Source organism: Sphaeramia orbicularis, chromosome 22 (genome assembly GCF_902148855.1).
Source record: "Sphaeramia orbicularis chromosome 22, fSphaOr1.1, whole genome shotgun sequence".
Taxonomy (NCBI): Eukaryota; Metazoa; Chordata; class Actinopteri; order Kurtiformes; family Apogonidae; genus Sphaeramia; species Sphaeramia orbicularis.
The window spans coordinates 33,319,615-33,336,410 of NC_043978.1; the positions used below are offsets into that span (position 1 = coordinate 33,319,615).

A 16,796-nucleotide genomic window follows, 5' to 3' on the forward strand; every position below is an offset into this window, starting at 1 on the left:
TAATGACAAAAGTGAGCAAAGGAGGAGAGTTGGCACCGTGTACATCCTGCACAGTTCAGGTCCTGGCTGCCCAAGACTGAAGGTGGTACGGCACCTGTGCCATTTTGGCCCCGGCATCATTTGGGCAGGAGGTCAAGGCCAGGGCAACATCTGCATCACATCAGAGGGTCTGGCTGTGTGCCCACTTGTAAAATCTGTCACATAAAGAATAGATTTTAAAACAGGTGCTGCTTTGATACAACACTTCATAACTAATCACTAATGTTTATTCTGTTTAGCTTGAGGTAGATAATAATCATTTCACACTCGTCACATTTACTGGACGCTTCATAAATGCAGAATAATGTGATGTTTGGAAAGCCAAGGACGTTCACCTGCATGTGAGTTCCGAGTCTGAGAGCAATGAAATCTCCAGTGTGTGCTGTTACAATTACCCCACTAATTTCAAAATGGGAATCCTTTGCTTAATACCATCTCAGTATGGATGCTGCGACTAGACCACCTGAGTCATCTTTCTAATGGTGGGAAAATAAACCACAGAAATTGATACAAGCCGCCAGCACACTAAAGAGCAAATCATTATGCATCATTAGGTGAAGATTTAGTTTAAACGTGTTTAGCAGGAATTAAGCAAAGCTGTTGTTGACATGGATTGACTGCTGTAATGCTTTATTGTCAGTGCTCCAGGAGGCAGAGGGAGGGCCAGCCTAGTTGGAGTACCACTGCACCGAAAGCAAGGATTTGTGGGATGTTGGAGGACTAGTCGGGCGTGCAGAAAGAGTGGACAAACAGGAAACAGTGGTTCATGATTTAGAAAGGGAGATATTTAGTTGCTTGAGCCTTTGTGCCAACTGAGGACCTACTTACATCTAATCACTAGATGAAGACTACCAAACATTTCCATGATACTCTGAACCTCAAACGGATTTGGTAAAAATGCTCCAAATTTAACCTGTTTCAGAAAAAACGTATAATCCCAACACAGAAAAAGTTAGGAAGAGGAAAAAAAGGGATGGAAAATACACATAAATAACCCCAAAAAGCATTATTTCCTATAGCTACAATTACTAACCACTATGTTACTGGGAAGTTGTTGTTTTTTTTTAATATGAAGTGTTCAGTGAACATTGTTGATTTAATGGGAGGATATGGATGAGTTAACCTCTTGCAGGAGGAAGCAGTTAACAAAACAAATAGAGCTAAAAGTGTAACTTCATCGACTGTGTTGTTCAATCATGGACAGGTTTGACTCGTCCTGAAGCTGCTGTGTTTGTGTGCTGGTGTCTTTATGTTTCTGAATGTGTATGCAAGTGCTGCTCAAACTGACGAGTAAGAGAGGACAGTCTTATCCAGCTCTCCAGTGTTGACAGCATTACTAATCCCCTCCACCTGCTCAAACAGCCACCCCAAAAAACACATCCCTCCCCCTCTTCCATGTGCCTGCGCTGGGAGTCCCTGGGGCCAGGCTGCGCCTCTGCCTCCGTCTCCACACCAGTTATCGTCCCTGGCCTGGCTTCTCTCCCCCAACCCCTTCCTGAACCGCGCACATTAATCGCTGCAAAAACAAATAGTTTTCAAATGTTTGGAAAAGACCCACTGTTTGCATCAGGGCCTAACAAAATAATTTTTACAAGCTATCCAGTTGTGATTAGGGCTGAGAGAATTGAATTTATGTGGCATTGATAATATTAATATTAGCCTAATTAATTATGTTGTTTGAACTTGCACAGCACTGTGTGTACCTTCTACACAACACTAACCAGCCGGAGCTGGAACTGAGCTCTCAGGCGTCTCTATCTCCCCGGCTCTCCCCAGTCCATGACTACTGCACACAATTCATCAACTCGTAGATATCTAATCCCCTCTGGCTCCGCTCACTTCCTGAAGTCTAAGAAAGAACTTTACTCTGGTGGCAAGAATTCCCATGAATACTTGATGACTTTCATAGAAAAGAAGACTATTTCATCTCACTTTGAAAGTGACATTCGCAGAGACTTCCAATTCACAGCTTCCCGTTTATGAAGGGTTTTCTTAAGAAGGACAGTGGTAAATGCAACATGTTATGAATTGGTCACTAATTAAGGTAAAGGGCAGTACAGTGGGAGCGGCTTTGAGTAGCAGACAGTTTCAAAACACTGGGAAACAATCTTTTCTTTCTCAATAAACTGTTGACATTCAAGACGCACTGTGTAACAAGTCTCTTCTAATTTGTTTCTTTAATCAGCAGAGGCCAATGTTTAAGTGTCCCCTGACCCAGAAATACTGCAGATCCAGCCAACAATGTGTTTGGACTGTGTGCGTCCCTGGATGAGCGAGTGTTGATCTGTGCAATTACAGTGACACATAGTCAGTGACCCATCACATCAGTCACCTGAGCCAAACAAGGGACCACCCAAACCTCAGGAGAGGTTCTCAGACCTGCTCGTAGCTCGGCTCACACTTGTCTGTGATGGCCTCTTGACCTCTGCTTTGAGTTCAGAGGTCAAAGGTTACATAGGTGGTCATGTGTCTTTCTGAGCCAGACAGAACACTATCTCATGCTTCAGCAGGCTTTCTCTGTCAGGCCGTCTACAGTTAATGATAAGGGGTAGCTGTACTCAATACACAATGTTACTGCAGCTCTGACTGTTGACAGTCTCTCTTTACAGCAGCTTTAGGTTTTATTCCTGTGCAGCCACAGAATGTATATATGTATATATATATATTTGGCACAATCAAAAATCTTTTACACAAGCGCAGAAATCAGTGTCGTCCATTTACATATAATACGCCAGAAATTGAACCATGTGGACTTCATGAATTAGTATTTAAAAACAAATGAAAATTAAACTCAAAAGACATCATCAGTTTAGAGAAATCAACATGAAAAAAAAAGATAAAATGCACATATCCCTCATTCTACGAGGAGTGGCCTTTGTTTCCATGATGTACAAAGCAATCCCAGGACAGTCTGTATGCAGGGATGGGTTTTCATCTTCAAGGTGCATCATCTCATCGAAGCATACGGGGGCTGCGTTACTGGACGGAGAGCAGCAAGGTGTTGAGTCAGTCATTAACTGAAATGGCGACCCAGTCTGGCCGACCGGTAGTCCACCCTGAGCTGGACAAAGGCGTGCAGGAGGTTCCGGTCCAGATTGGTTAGCTGCTCACCAGAACAGACCTGCTTCAGGTTGTCGGGGGCAACAACCAGGAGGTTACAGAGGGCATGGAGTGTGTCGAAGAGTTGAAGCACCAGAGGGACCTGCAGTGCACAAAAAAACCCAAACTTAGGCCATGTAAAGTATATACACTTTCAACAAAATTAAGCCTGTTATTACAAATTTTAACATGTTACAGTGCTGGCAGGTAATCTGTTACAATGTGTTGTGCAATTACAAAATAAATGAAATTTAGTTATGAATCAAAAATGAATCAAAATCTTTGTGATTACAAAGGGGTTACATGTGAATATGTTATTTTTTGCCAAATTTAAAAAAAAACTTGTACTGAAAATAGCATGCATTCTATTATCATTTATCTTCACCACCTTTTTCTTTGCATTTTTAAATGCATATTCTACCCATATTTTAGGACAACTGTAGGGATAAACAACAGTATGATAACATTGATAACAATAATGCAGAATGATTTTCACAAATCTAAATAATGACAGGCTCCATTCATTTGGCAGTATGCAATCGAATTTTGCAGTTTGTTTTTTGTCTGAATTTGGACCACTCCTCATAATTTATGTCCTCCATGTCCTGATGTGATAAGACAATCACACCAAGATGAAGGCCATAATGTTGGACAATAACGCCTTTTTGTATTGGACGTTCAATAAACGTTATGGATTTTCTGTGCTGTGTCTAAATATCGTACAGTATCAAATCTTAATTCAAGCTGTTTTGAAGAGCTTTTAACACAAGTTCGACAGTAATTACACTGCCTGGTTATTCATGTATCTAGGACCTTTCAGCATAAATGATATTACACTTGTTAAAACATTATTTTCATAATCAAAATAGTTTTTTTTAAACAAAGATTAGATACTAACAGTTCATTACACTTCAGCAGCAACCTTCCCATCACTCGCTGCAACTCAAGAAAAACATGAGCAAAAGCTACAATATTCTCAAATGTATTCAGATATTATCTTAAAACAGGAAAAGCAAGTAAGCCTCTTAAGCTAATCATCAACAAAATATATGACAAATCTACAACAAACGTGTTGCCCTGTGATCAGAGTCTCCTGGACCTATGCCCCCCCGCTCACCCTGAAGTCCTTGGCGCATCGTCGGTATTCAGCCACGTCGCAGATGGCCAGCATGCCTCCCATCGAGCTGTAACTGTACTGCTGTAGGTGCTCGTGGATGAGGCGGTGGAAACGAACGCCCAACTCCGTCAGCACTGTGTCTACATTTTTCCCATCCATGGACTTCCGCACGTGCTCCACCTGCCGACTGACGTAGGCGCAGACCTTGGAACAGGCCTGCCAAGAGAGGAGACATACCGAGGAATGACATTTGGAAAAACTTGACATTGACCGATTTATTAGAACAAACTAAATCAAACATTTACATTTAGTCAGATAATCAGGGCATGATTTGATTAGTGTCATTTGCTGATTTGTTTTGATTTGCGTGTGAGCTCAGCGGACAAGGCTGTATCCTTTACCGTAGTGTACTGGATCATGACATTATTCTCGTCTTCGGGTCTAAAATCAGTCTTCTTCTGTTCTGTTGCCAGAATGTGCTTCATCTGCCCCACCATGCAGTTCAGTGTTCTGTGTGTGGGAGGAAAAAATAGTTTCTAAGAAAACTGATTCTAAAGATCATTTGTCATTATATCATATTTTGGACATGTTCTGTACACAATAAAAACACAAGATAAAAAAAAGCAGGTTGCTTTAAAATCAAAACCCACAGACCTGTCTATCCCATTGTCCAGTTTCACTTCCATCTGTTCAATCACCTCTTTCTTCTTGTGTAGGCACTCTGCCAGCTTTGGTGATGAGCTGAAAAGACAGGTTTTAAAATGTAAATTCAGGGGTCTCTGTAGGTGTACAAAAAACTAAATACAGTGGTTTAACTTTTAACCCTGACCTTATTAGAGGCATTAGCTGGTCATTGAACTGCTTGTCAAACAAGTGGAAGATAGAGTTTGCCTGCTGAACCACATCCAGGAAGTACAGGTTGGCATTTTTGGCATCTGCTGAGGGAATCGCTGTAAACGAAACAGACATTCCTGATAATAGCATAAATAATAATGATAATCCAAAAGTTGATTTAAGATCATACTTTGCAGGTGCATATTTATACAGGTATTGTACACCTTGAATGTTGAACGCCAAAGAGACACAGTCTGCTTATGTCAAGGACCAATATGTCATTTTTTCCCTTTCTTTTCAAACAACAGTATGCTATGATATCAGTAATGGGAGGTGTTTTCTGGTCCCTCACAAGGTATTGCTCACCTGGTTGGTCGGTGTTATTCATTGGTGATACTGGGAAGGTCATAACTTAGTGATTTGTGTCCCATCGAGGATCAAGCCTCTGAATGTGTACAATCTATGTGCAGCAGCTGTCTTCTGCCCAGTGTGACTGACTGGATTTATCTCCTCCAGTATCAACACACAGCAAGTACAAGTTAGATTTATTTGAGCTGCCTGTACCTGAGAGGCCGATCTCTAGGGCGTAGTCAATGTGTTCCACACAGAGATGGTCAACCAGCAGCAGGAAGATTGAGAAGGCATTCTTGGGAAGGTCAGCAGGATCTGAAAGCTGAGTTACACCAAACAAAAAGGAAGATATATTTAATAATTTGAGCTCAGGAGGATTTTTTTTTCTTTCCAGAAACTAGTTTTCCTAAAACACATAATATTAATTTAATGCAGCAGGCGGCATAGCCTCACCCTGTGGCATCTCTCAAAGGCATGGCGTGTCTCCTGCAGCAGGTTGACCACAAGCTCTGGTGACAGAAAGGTCTCCCCGTGGGTGTCAATGCTGGGGCCCAGGGGAAGATTGGTACGCTGTCTGATCCGCTCCTTTAAGTCTTGGATACTGTGGCAGGACATGGAGAGATATTATTACACCTACAAAACATCAAAGCCAAAATTGCAGTAGTTTGGAAAGAAACTGAGATTCAGAATCTGACCTTCCAGTGCCGATTGGACGTTTCTGGTGGTTCTTGGAGTCATAGTAGCGCTGCAGAATCATGGCACCACGAGTACGAAGGTATTCTCTCTCCATGTCTATGTAACTTTCCAGGTAGGTGGAGAAGATGCTCTTTATGAGCTTAGACAGGAAGGTGTGCTTGTCTGAGCCGAGGTTGAACTCTGTCAGCTTGGTGGCTAAAGTGGTGGTTCTGAGGAAGTAGTATTGATTTAACATATAAACTATGAGTGCAATATTTAATGAGTATGCATGTAGGATGAATAAAAAGGAATCATATATGTATGTGCCAAGTTTGAAATAAATTGAAACAGAATTAATGTTTTTATAGACATTATTATTATTTGAAATTTTGACCATTATAAGTAAATGAAAGAAAAAAAAAAAAAATTCATTGAAATTTTGAACTTTGACTCACTTTTCCCAAAATGTAATCACATCTATTCTGGGTCACTGGCAATCTATAAACCCAATTTGGTATGAATTCAACCAAAAGTTTTGCTGCTACAATTTGAAATTTCGCCCATTATAAGTAAATGGGGAAAAAAAAAAGATTTTTAAAATTCATAAAAAAAATTGAACTTTGACGTACTATCCCAAAATGTAATCAGATCTATTCTGGATCACTGGCAATCTATAAACCAAATTTGGTAGGAATTGAAGCAATAGTTTTGCTGCTAGAATGTTAACAACAAAGAAACAAACAAACCTAACCAAAAACAATACCCCTTGCCTCCCCTTTGGGGGGGCGGTATAATATCATATCGTACGTTTCAGACATACTTCTACCCAGCAGCTCAGAAGATATGTGTAGTTTAAAATAGGCACCAAGCATAAGGGTGCCAATTCCTTATTTGACCAAATGTGAAACAGTTCCTGAGTTATCGTGTTTAATATTAACCAGAAGACTGTGTTTATATAGTACTATGATATCACAGTGTAGGTATCTTTTTGGATATAAAATCAGGTCACCAAAGTCACCACTTCATCATTTTGTCCTGTTCCATATTTGCATAAATTTTTGTACATGAATCATTGAGTTTTGTCAAGTCAGTAACTTCAGTCTTTGTCCATCAATATTTTATCTGTTCATCCTTGAGTCTAAATGTGAGCTAGTGTCGAATTAGAAGAAATTCCTTTGAAGAAAAACTATGTGAATAAATAGATTGCACTCATGAAATAGTGAAATAGAACAGACAGCAGCCATGTCAGTCACTGCATCAGAAGCACAAAAACAAGAGACCAAGTTAATTACCTGGTATAAAGATCATAGAGGTTCTTAAGATATTGCTCCACATCAGAATGTCGAGTGTTATCAAGTTTCTCCTTCACATGGGCCTGCACACAGAAATCCATTCAATTTAATATAACACAAAAAAGGTATCTAAATAACTTTAAACTAATAGAGAGAAGAGGATATACCTGTAATTTGTTCTCAAAGATGTTCTGAATGAGTTTTGCCATAACAGTCTCTGGGCTGCTGAAGACCTCACCAACTTGCTTGTTGACCCTCTGGCAAAGAACTGCTGTGTCCTCAAACACATCGTTTCGCAGGTAGGCCCCCTAGCAAGTCAAGCAAAGGGTTAATGAGCAGTCTGTTGATAATAAAACAAACTATTACGAAAAAGTAAGAACATGTCGACTCACTTCCTGACACTGCTTGATATAGACGTCCACACAGTGTGCATAGCCCTTTAAAGAAAACACAACACAACATCACATCATACAATACTGAACATGTAGGTTCAACATCACCGGCTACAGATCAGACAAAATGTAGACATCAGACATGACTCTTATAGGTCACCTTGAAATGTAACAGAACTGCTGCCACCTCCCGCATACGTCCAATCTCACCCCTGCGTTGGGCAGCCGTGAACTCCTGGATTAACTGCCTCTCCAGGTCATGGTACTTACCTGAACAAAGCAAACACAAACAAAGACACACAAAGCTCACACACAAAGTTACACTGTCCCCTATTATATATAAAAAATATGGAGTACTGAGAACAAGTTGCATTAAAAACAGTGTTAATTTCACAAACTTACTTGCAATTTTGGCCTTCACATCTGCAAATCTGTCAGAGGAAAACAAAACTAATCACTAATGAGTCAATTAGACCATAGACTACACTAGAGCATTTAAAAGTGAATCTGTGTTTAATTTCTGGTGAACATATACAGATATGGTAAACTAATATGCTTAAAGACTTGCTATTTACTATGACGAGTTAACATTGTCAGGAATAAACGGTAGCCCTAAAACACCAACTTCACCATGTTTGACAGTGCTCTTGTCTAAAGCTGCCTCCAGGACGCCTGACTCACCTGTCGAATGGCAGCTCCTGGGCAATGAGATGCAGCTTCTGAATGATATCCGCAGCCTCCTTAATCTGAGAATGTGTGTGTGTGTGTGTGTGTGTGTATGTGAGAGAAAGAGAGAGAGAGAGAGAGAGAGAGAGAAAGAGATGTCAAGTGATGGAAAAGAGAGAGAGCAAGACAGGACCATGAGAGGTGGACATCCAGACAGAGCGGGCAGGCCGCTGGCAATGTTTCCACTTGGGGGATCATCATCTTAGAGCAGCCCTCCTGCACCTCCCCATGTTGAACAGGGAGCTGATAACAGACAGGCTGCGCTCACCTGGGCATCGGCAGCAGCGACAGCAGCAGTCCTGACTTAGCACCACATCCAACTCTTTATTGGCATGCCTTTTCTGAATGGGCTGTAATCCCACAGGAGTCTAAATCGCCTTCAATAATCTGTCCGGCCAGGGATATCTGTCTAAAAAAGGGGGCCCTGTCAAGAACCCCCCTCCCCCTGCCCCTCCTGACATACATGCTGGCTGAAAAAGCCCCAGACCTACGAAAGGCCCGCCGTCCGCAACTCCTCTGTTCCCGCAGATGCCTGCCTCAGCTAACATCATTACTCTGCTCCCGTGAGGAGGATCCAGCCTTTCTGCTCGGCGAAGGTTTTCTAAGTATCTGTCCCCCAGCTAAGATTAGCTAAATCCCATGTAAGTAATGTAGCCGTCTCCCTGCAGTCAGGGTTTAGCAGCACTTGTCTCCACGCTGGCGGCCCAGCCCTCCCTTTCAGAAGGATTAGCAAAGCCATCCCCCTTCAGCTATTCACTTGCAGCTTTCCTCTTTCCTCCTCATCTGGAGGTATGCTCAGGAAAAGGAATCTGGCCAGATATTTCTGTACGCCTCTCCGGAAAACTAGCTCCATCTGTGGTGCTCGTCTTTGGGATTGACCCCCAGACCGAGAACGCTGTATCCAGTAATGATGTTATAATAACAGGAATTAATCTAAAGCATTCCAATCTCTCGACTGTTACTTACAAAACTGCAAAATCAAACTTTCAAGGGTCAGCAGTCATTTGTCATCATCAACGCAGCCTCTGCGTAGGCATGATGTGTACATTTCATCTCTTAGAATGCTTGTTATCACCTCCCTTACATGCACTTTCTTGCCACAAGCTCTTTCCTGCTGTAATGCGACACAAAGCTGTGGACCAACCAAATTCTCACTCCTAGACAACCTACAGTAAATGCAATTAGGGTTGACATGCGCATGTTGACATCCATGCTAGTCAATCAGGCAGCTATTGTCAGACAGCAAATGACAGTTTATTAATCCAAATTAGCCCAGGGATCCAACTAAAGGGATAAACTTGACAAATTAATATGGATGGTTTACCTCATAATCCTGTTCATTCTCACCTCCAGCAATGTCACAGTGGGGGTCCTTCTTAATGGTTACACACACCTCCAATAAAGTGAATGGAGATAATGTGCAGCATGCTCACCTTGTCTGGGTTATTAAACACATCACTGCGAAGGTCTCCATCAAGGAACTCGTTGAAGTAGGTCATCAGACGCTGAGCTTCCACAGCCCTTTGCCGGGGTGTGTTCACCCCTTCAAGCTGGTCACCAAGGTGACAAACTTTGGTTGCCACATAGCTGATATGTTCATCCAGCTCCTGGAAATGCTGAAAGGCCACCTGAATTGATGAAGAAAGGAGAACATGTACAAAATATGAAGAAAGTGCCAATCAGTGGCATGAATAACACAAAAACTATTTAATGTGGGTGTCACTGAGCTCCTTTGACTGTACAACATACCTGGTTGCTCCTTTGCAAGTCCTGCACTTTGTGTGCAAATTCCTTGGCCTCACGATGACACTGATGCTCAAGCTTCTCCACTTTCCGCTGGATCTTCTCATCCAGCTGCTTCAGCTCCTCTATGTGGTTCTCAAATTCTTCCAACAGCCTATTACAAAAAAAAATGTGCCAGTGAAGAACTTCGCACAGATCAAAACAACAGGTTAAATACACAAACAGGCACTTAGTCTAGAGGAGTCATTTGCATCAGCAAGGTTAAATCTGTCCCACTGACCTCACAGCTATAGTTAATAGTTACAGAATAGTGCAGAATGTTTAATTCCTGGGTCCCCATACTTAAGAAGCTCTGAAAACTAGCAGCTTCGTCAGCTGCATTTTAAGTGCCATCAGGACTGCAGAGCAAATGTTCTAAGTCAGCACCACATTTCACAGAGTAGGAAACATCCCAAAATGATGAGTGTATAATCTCTTGACTAATTCCCTCAGCACTGGCTACAGCTTAAAGACATCTCCCATCCCTTCCCAATAGACACTCATTCCTTGGCTGGTGACTCACAGTATGGTGGCCTCCAAAGATATGTTGTCTCTGACTCCTCACTAAGAGCTTCCAAGGAGGTGGTGGCAACATTTTTGTGGAGGAAATAGATAAGGCAGGATGGATCTACAGTATAGTTAAACTGTTGTGGCATTTTTGCTTACAAGAAGAAAGTTGGGACCCAAGTGTAAACATCACCACAACCACTGAAAAAACACACCATGAATTTCTAAACATATTTTCCTGTTTTTCTTCAACACAGCACTTCAGATATTCAATACATACAAGAGTACTGTCTCAGTTTGACAAAACTATTCAGAAACTGAGACTAATAACTGAAAAATACATTAAAATCATACAGTAAAAAGACAAACCTAAAAATACAGATATAAGTACATAGCTTCAAGCAGTACAAACTATAGTGCAGTGAGAAATAAGTGTAAGTTTGGAAGCTGTGAGAGAACAATAATATGTTAATGGGTATGGTGTGCGTACACATTTAAGTGGGTTCTTGTGATAGTGAAACATAATAGAGAAACATGTCAACCTCAGCAAAAGTTTAGAGTTAGTCATCACTTAAACTGTGTCATACTTAAATGATTCATATAGTAAATATGATCCTCTATGATCCACTGAGTGTGAACATTACAGTAAAAGTACACTATTTAAACTAAGCTTGGTTTTGTAATGTACTATGGTAATGGTAATGGTGGGTAAGTTAGGATCTTTTAAAAAACTAAATTTCATGCAAATTCTAGTAAGCATTTCAACTGTATGTCTTTGTGCTTCTTGGGTGATGTGAAAAATACTCTTGATAACAAATGTTTCCTTCATAATTGAAATAAAATTTTAGATACACACCACAAGAACACATAACTTGTGATTTTTCAAGTTTTCTGGTTCTCTTTGGCTCATGTAGATGATAAAGTGAAATGTGTGCAAATGTGTATAAGATGCGCCCTCAGTACCTTTTGGGGTCAAATGCCTCTGCCCCCCCTTTGGAGCCTCCTCCAGGGGTCCTCCACGCCAACCTCTCGATGTACTCGTCTGCATCAAAGGGCTCCTGCGAGCACAGGAAGTTATGAATGTACGATGACCTCCGAATGATCAATAAAACTATATGATACAAGAACAGACTTGTGTTTCTCCACGAAAAAATCCAGAGCCACTTGATGAAACGCTGAAATTATATTGTTGCTTTACACATTCATTAGCATTAACGTTTATCCATGAAACTCAAATTAGCTTTATTTGCACCATTCTTGCAAGCTTATGGTATAAAGTAATAGTCTTCCGAACTATTTTGAGACGTTGGTTAATTTTAATCACGCTATACATTATGATAAATAACACACTACTGTTTCAAAACGTTACCGTTAATAATAGTTAGCTACAGAGCTAGCCTGATAGCTAACAGTAGTTATTTTACCTCGAACAGCTGAGCAGTCGTCGCCATCTTCGAGACTGGACTGTCACCGAGGTGAAATGTTATTTACGATAAGGTGCCCAAAGTCGAAAGCACCGTCGACCTCCACATTGATTTGGTGATACTGTACAGTTTTGTCCTTTGTTGACAGCTCGCTAGTTGAACATTCAGCTTCCTGTATGGGGACGAAGGGTGGGGATAGACGAGTGACAATGCGCATGTGCACATGTCAGCTGATTGATGTCACGTGGAAAAGGAAGGAAACATGTCGTAGTCGTTAGATTCATCATTCGTGCAGTAAGGAAATTGGTTATCAAATGATAGTATGAAAGTGATAAAATGCTGTAAGACACACGTTTCCATAATTTGAGAACTCCGGTGCATCTGGGCTAATGAGTATACGTGCTTTATGGGTAATTTCCCTCGACAAGGGGGAACATGTATCAGTTCGCTTTTCAAGGTTTGTATCTGACTTCTCAATCATTCGCTTCCTGTTTATATGAGTCTTCAAGAATGAAACCTGGCGTTCATATCCTAAAACGTGTTATTTTTCTCTTAACAGGATGTTTTCCACTGTGGAGCACCGTGCAAAGAGACTGGCAGGTTCGTCTTATGTGTCGGTCCCAGAGGAGGACACTGTGCTGCAGCTCCTGCTCACTGAGCTGGGACTGTCAGACCCAGACAAGCCCTATGCAGCTTTGAGGGATGACTGCCTTCACTGTCAGCGCTCTCCAGCCCTGGAACTGCGTGTGGATGGTCGTGACAAGGGCTTACTTTGGCCAGTGTTGGCCATCGCACAAGGCCCTCTGATCCTAGCTTGCCTCCCTTTGGTGGATGTCCCCTCTGAGCCACGGCCACCTCTGGCAAGCCTACTGTCAGTCTCCAAGGGTCTCACTCTCCTCGCAGGCCTACAGACTTTTCTTCTTGGTTCTGGGGGTAAACCTGATAGTGAGGGGCTGGCCTCTCGCCTTTCAATGCTTCCTAATGTACTCCTGCAGATATGTCCACTAGGAACACCTCTGGATGTCCCATCTCTCGGGGCTCCTGTGGCATCCACTGTGCCCACACCAGCTGGAAACCAAAAGCAGCCAGCTTGGAAAACAGGGCTACACCGTGGTCGAGCTGTGGTAAACGTAGCTGTGGTAGAGGTGGTACGCTCTATGCAATATGGGAACCGCAGCAGACAAGATCTGTGGGATGTGTATGGCACTGTGACATGCAAAGTAAGTTAACCATGTAAGAAAATACACACCTTATCTAAAGCTACTGTAAAGGGTAAAACTCCAAATAAATCCAAACCTTACTTAAAAAAAAGTAGTATGTTTTGACTCATATTACATAATCACAACCAAATACAAAATAGTATAGAAAATAATTTGCCATTCAGTCTGGGTTCACTACTTAACAAAACAAAAAAAAATACCACTGAGCTTCTCTCAAAACAAATAGTCTTAGCTTGTCCATATACATGACCAAAACCCTTTTTTTATTCCACTTTGTCACATTCACATTTTTGTCTTTGTCAGTGAACATAAAACTGCACTTATGTCAATTCCCTTTATAAGCAAACAAAGCATTTTATATGAATAAATAAACAAGCAAAAAGTTTAACTTGTTTTATCTTTATTCTTTACATGTATTATTTTAATCTGATAATTTGGCTTTTACATCAATTTTCTTATACATTTTGTTTTTTATTAACAGTGTGAGGTGGAGGGGGTGCTACCAAATGTGACAGTGACCCTCACGCTGCCACCCAATGGTTCTCCACTGCAAGACATTTTAGTTCATCCCTGTGTCACTTCACTGGACTCTAGTATTCTTACTGCCAGCAGTGTAGATAACTGTGATGGTTCTGCTTTCTCTGGACCGTATAAATTCCCCTTCTCTCCACCTCTGGAGCCTTTTAGACTGTGCAGCTATACCTCTCAGGTAAACTGTCAACACATGCCAACTTAATTTCATCTGACTCAAAATAGTTTAAATCTGATTCTTAATGACATTCTAAATTTCCAACAGGTTCCTGTGCCACCCATCCTTGGTTCATATCAGCTAAAGAATGAAGAGAACCAGCTCCTTGTGTCAGCAACCCTCAAGCTTCATGAGAGTGTGAAGAACAGTTTTGAGTACTGTGAAGCACACCTGCCCTTTTTCAACAGGTACACAGCACAAGACATGACAGATATGAGAACAGTTTCTACAGGTCATTTTAAAGGTGATTTGATAGACATGTATTTTTGAAAGGCGAAAAGCACTGAAAATAGGATTCAAAACACATATCATTCTTGTCTTCAGAAAATGCACAGTAACTAGTAAACTCACTGTTAACCTGAGTAAGTTGTAGCCTTTTAACTCTATGAAAAGAATATTGAATTCCAATAATGAATAATTAAAAGTAAGCATGTTTCAGATATAGGCCAAAAAGGGCTTTAAATAGATTGTTCAGTGTAAACTGACAGATAATGAGTAATATAATAAACAGTAGGTGGAAGTGTGTTGGAACGCACGCATGGCTACTAAAACCACGAAAAGTTAATGCTATAGTCTCTAAGACTGTATCACATACTGAATGTAAATACAATAGAAGGTCATTTATAGTTAATATATAGCTCATTTCCCATTATCGTATCAACTTTCCCTAATACCATAATGGGCAGTCATGTCATATAATCTTCAGGTGTTACATCCACTGATAGGTTTCATCATAGCTCTGTTTTTCAGACAGAAAATAGTAACAGTAAAAACATAAATGCAACATAAATCTGTTTTTGCATGTGGTTTGTGTTGCTGCACTGGGTTTGGTATTGTCCAAACAAACTCAGGGCTACAGTAGTTTAGCTTGAACTGTGTAATAACAGTTTTGAAATGAGCAAACGTAAGAACATGTCATATTAACTTAATAGGTTCACAACATTCTGCATCAGACTTCATTGGTTTAATTTAGAGTTGTGTTTAGTTTTGAAAACAACACCAATGCATAACTTTGTCACTTTGGTTTTACTCTGGAAGTTGATTCTTGCTGGTTCCCATCCTCAGCTTGGCCTTGGTGTTAGTTTCTATCACCACATACAGTTACAGTGATATGTCAGCCTATGGCTGTGAATAAATTCAGTTCATATCTCTGCAATATAATGCATTGACATTTTTAATGTTAGAAGCATTTTTTTTCTAAACACTTATGACACTTTTCGGTCATTTTAGATAGAAGCACTGTGTTTAGCTCCTAAAGATTGTAATAGACACTTCATTCACATCAATCAATCAATCAATCAATTATTAATAGTGTTAGGGAATAAAGTAGAATTTAACAAGCCAGAAAAGGGTTTAGAATCCTCTTGAACTACTACCATTCCTGCCATCTTTGAGGCTCAACTGTGAACTTTGCAATAATAAGAAAGCCCTTTAACAGCAGGTAAATATGTCTTATTATAACAAACTATGTCCATGCATCAAACCTCTTTAACATAATACATTCATATGTTTTCAGGGCTGTTTCTGTTCAACCTGTACGTTCGGCTATGTGTTATTATTAATAGCTGTTTTGGCTTTTGCAGAGACCAGATGGGCATTGTAGATATGAAGGTGAACTCCGGACAATTAGACGTCTCTAAGGAGAAGAACCTGCTGGTGTGGATCCTTGGTAAGCTCTGTGCTTCTCAGTATTGTAGTAAGTAATCACCTCTAATAAAAAAATTAAACTAAAACTGCTCATTGACATTCAGGACAAAAGTTTCCTAAATCACGTGAGGTCACATTGGAGGGAAAGATCACCTTTTCAGGACCATTGCCAGGACCTACCGACCCCCTTTGCACAGAACTTACAGCCTACATTAAAGTAAGTTATGTAGCAATTATTGAACAGAAAGTAATTTACATATAACAATTTGTGAAATGATAAAAAAGAATTGAACTTTTGTCTTAACAGTTATATTTCAAAGTGCCTGATCTGACACTGTCTGGGTGCTGTGTGGACCAACATTCAGTGCAGGTTTATTCATCTGCCAAACCACGGATTGTAACATGTAAGCTTATATTAGTAACTGAGTCTAAATATGTACTAATTACATCTTTACTGAAACTGAACATACTTTCTCTATCTCATCTTCAGCCCGAGAACTTCAATCCAAGGAATACTTCATATGGAATTCAACCGGTGCTGCTCCGGTGTCTTCAGGACAGATGATGCTGTAGTTTGGACAACACAGAAATGGGACTTACTATCCTGTCCAGCATTTCCAGTGACTAGGTTTTGATATTGTTCAATAATGTTGGACACTGTTATAGATACTGACAACTTGGCTTGAATATCACTTCCTGAATGATAGTTTGTTTCTATACCAATTTCTCATTTTAACAAAACACCAAAACTACATATGACAATACAAATCTTTAATTTTGTTTTTCAGCTACTTGGTATTTTACAGTATTTTTAGACACAACATATAATTGTGCAATATATGGTTTGTCTGTTTTTCCAGTTAAAGCAGTGGTATAACAAAAATAAACCTCTTTACCATGATAAGTTGTCTGCATGTGAGCTACATGTACTGATGCTGAAGAT

At 40.5% G+C, this 16,796-nt stretch overlaps 2 protein-coding genes across 2 annotated transcripts; one reads left to right on the plus strand and one right to left on the minus strand.

Annotated features, from left to right (window-relative positions):
* Positions 1-1,097: 1,097 nt before the first annotated feature.
* Positions 1,098-12,429, minus strand: exoc5 (exocyst complex component 5). Its single transcript, XM_030127255.1, has 18 exons — positions 12,239-12,429; positions 11,778-11,872; positions 10,275-10,422; positions 9,959-10,153; positions 8,481-8,545; positions 8,202-8,230; positions 7,960-8,069; positions 7,800-7,844; positions 7,575-7,715; positions 7,408-7,490; positions 6,136-6,345; positions 5,894-6,041; positions 5,654-5,762; positions 5,085-5,205; positions 4,910-4,996; positions 4,657-4,765; positions 4,256-4,471; positions 1,098-3,241 (listed from the first exon to the last, which is right to left on the minus strand). Exons 1-18 carry the CDS (start codon positions 12,263-12,265, stop codon positions 3,053-3,055), a joined length of 2,127 nt encoding a protein of 708 aa, XP_029983115.1. The 5' UTR covers positions 12,266-12,429; the 3' UTR covers positions 1,098-3,052.
* A 55-nt stretch (positions 12,430-12,484) lies between these two features.
* On the plus strand, positions 12,485-16,796 carry ap5m1 (adaptor related protein complex 5 subunit mu 1). Its single transcript, XM_030127658.1, has 8 exons — positions 12,485-12,695; positions 12,798-13,458; positions 13,940-14,167; positions 14,255-14,394; positions 15,790-15,875; positions 15,958-16,070; positions 16,161-16,257; positions 16,344-16,796. Exons 1-8 carry the CDS (start codon positions 12,628-12,630, stop codon positions 16,424-16,426), a joined length of 1,476 nt encoding a protein of 491 aa, XP_029983518.1. The 5' UTR covers positions 12,485-12,627; the 3' UTR covers positions 16,427-16,796.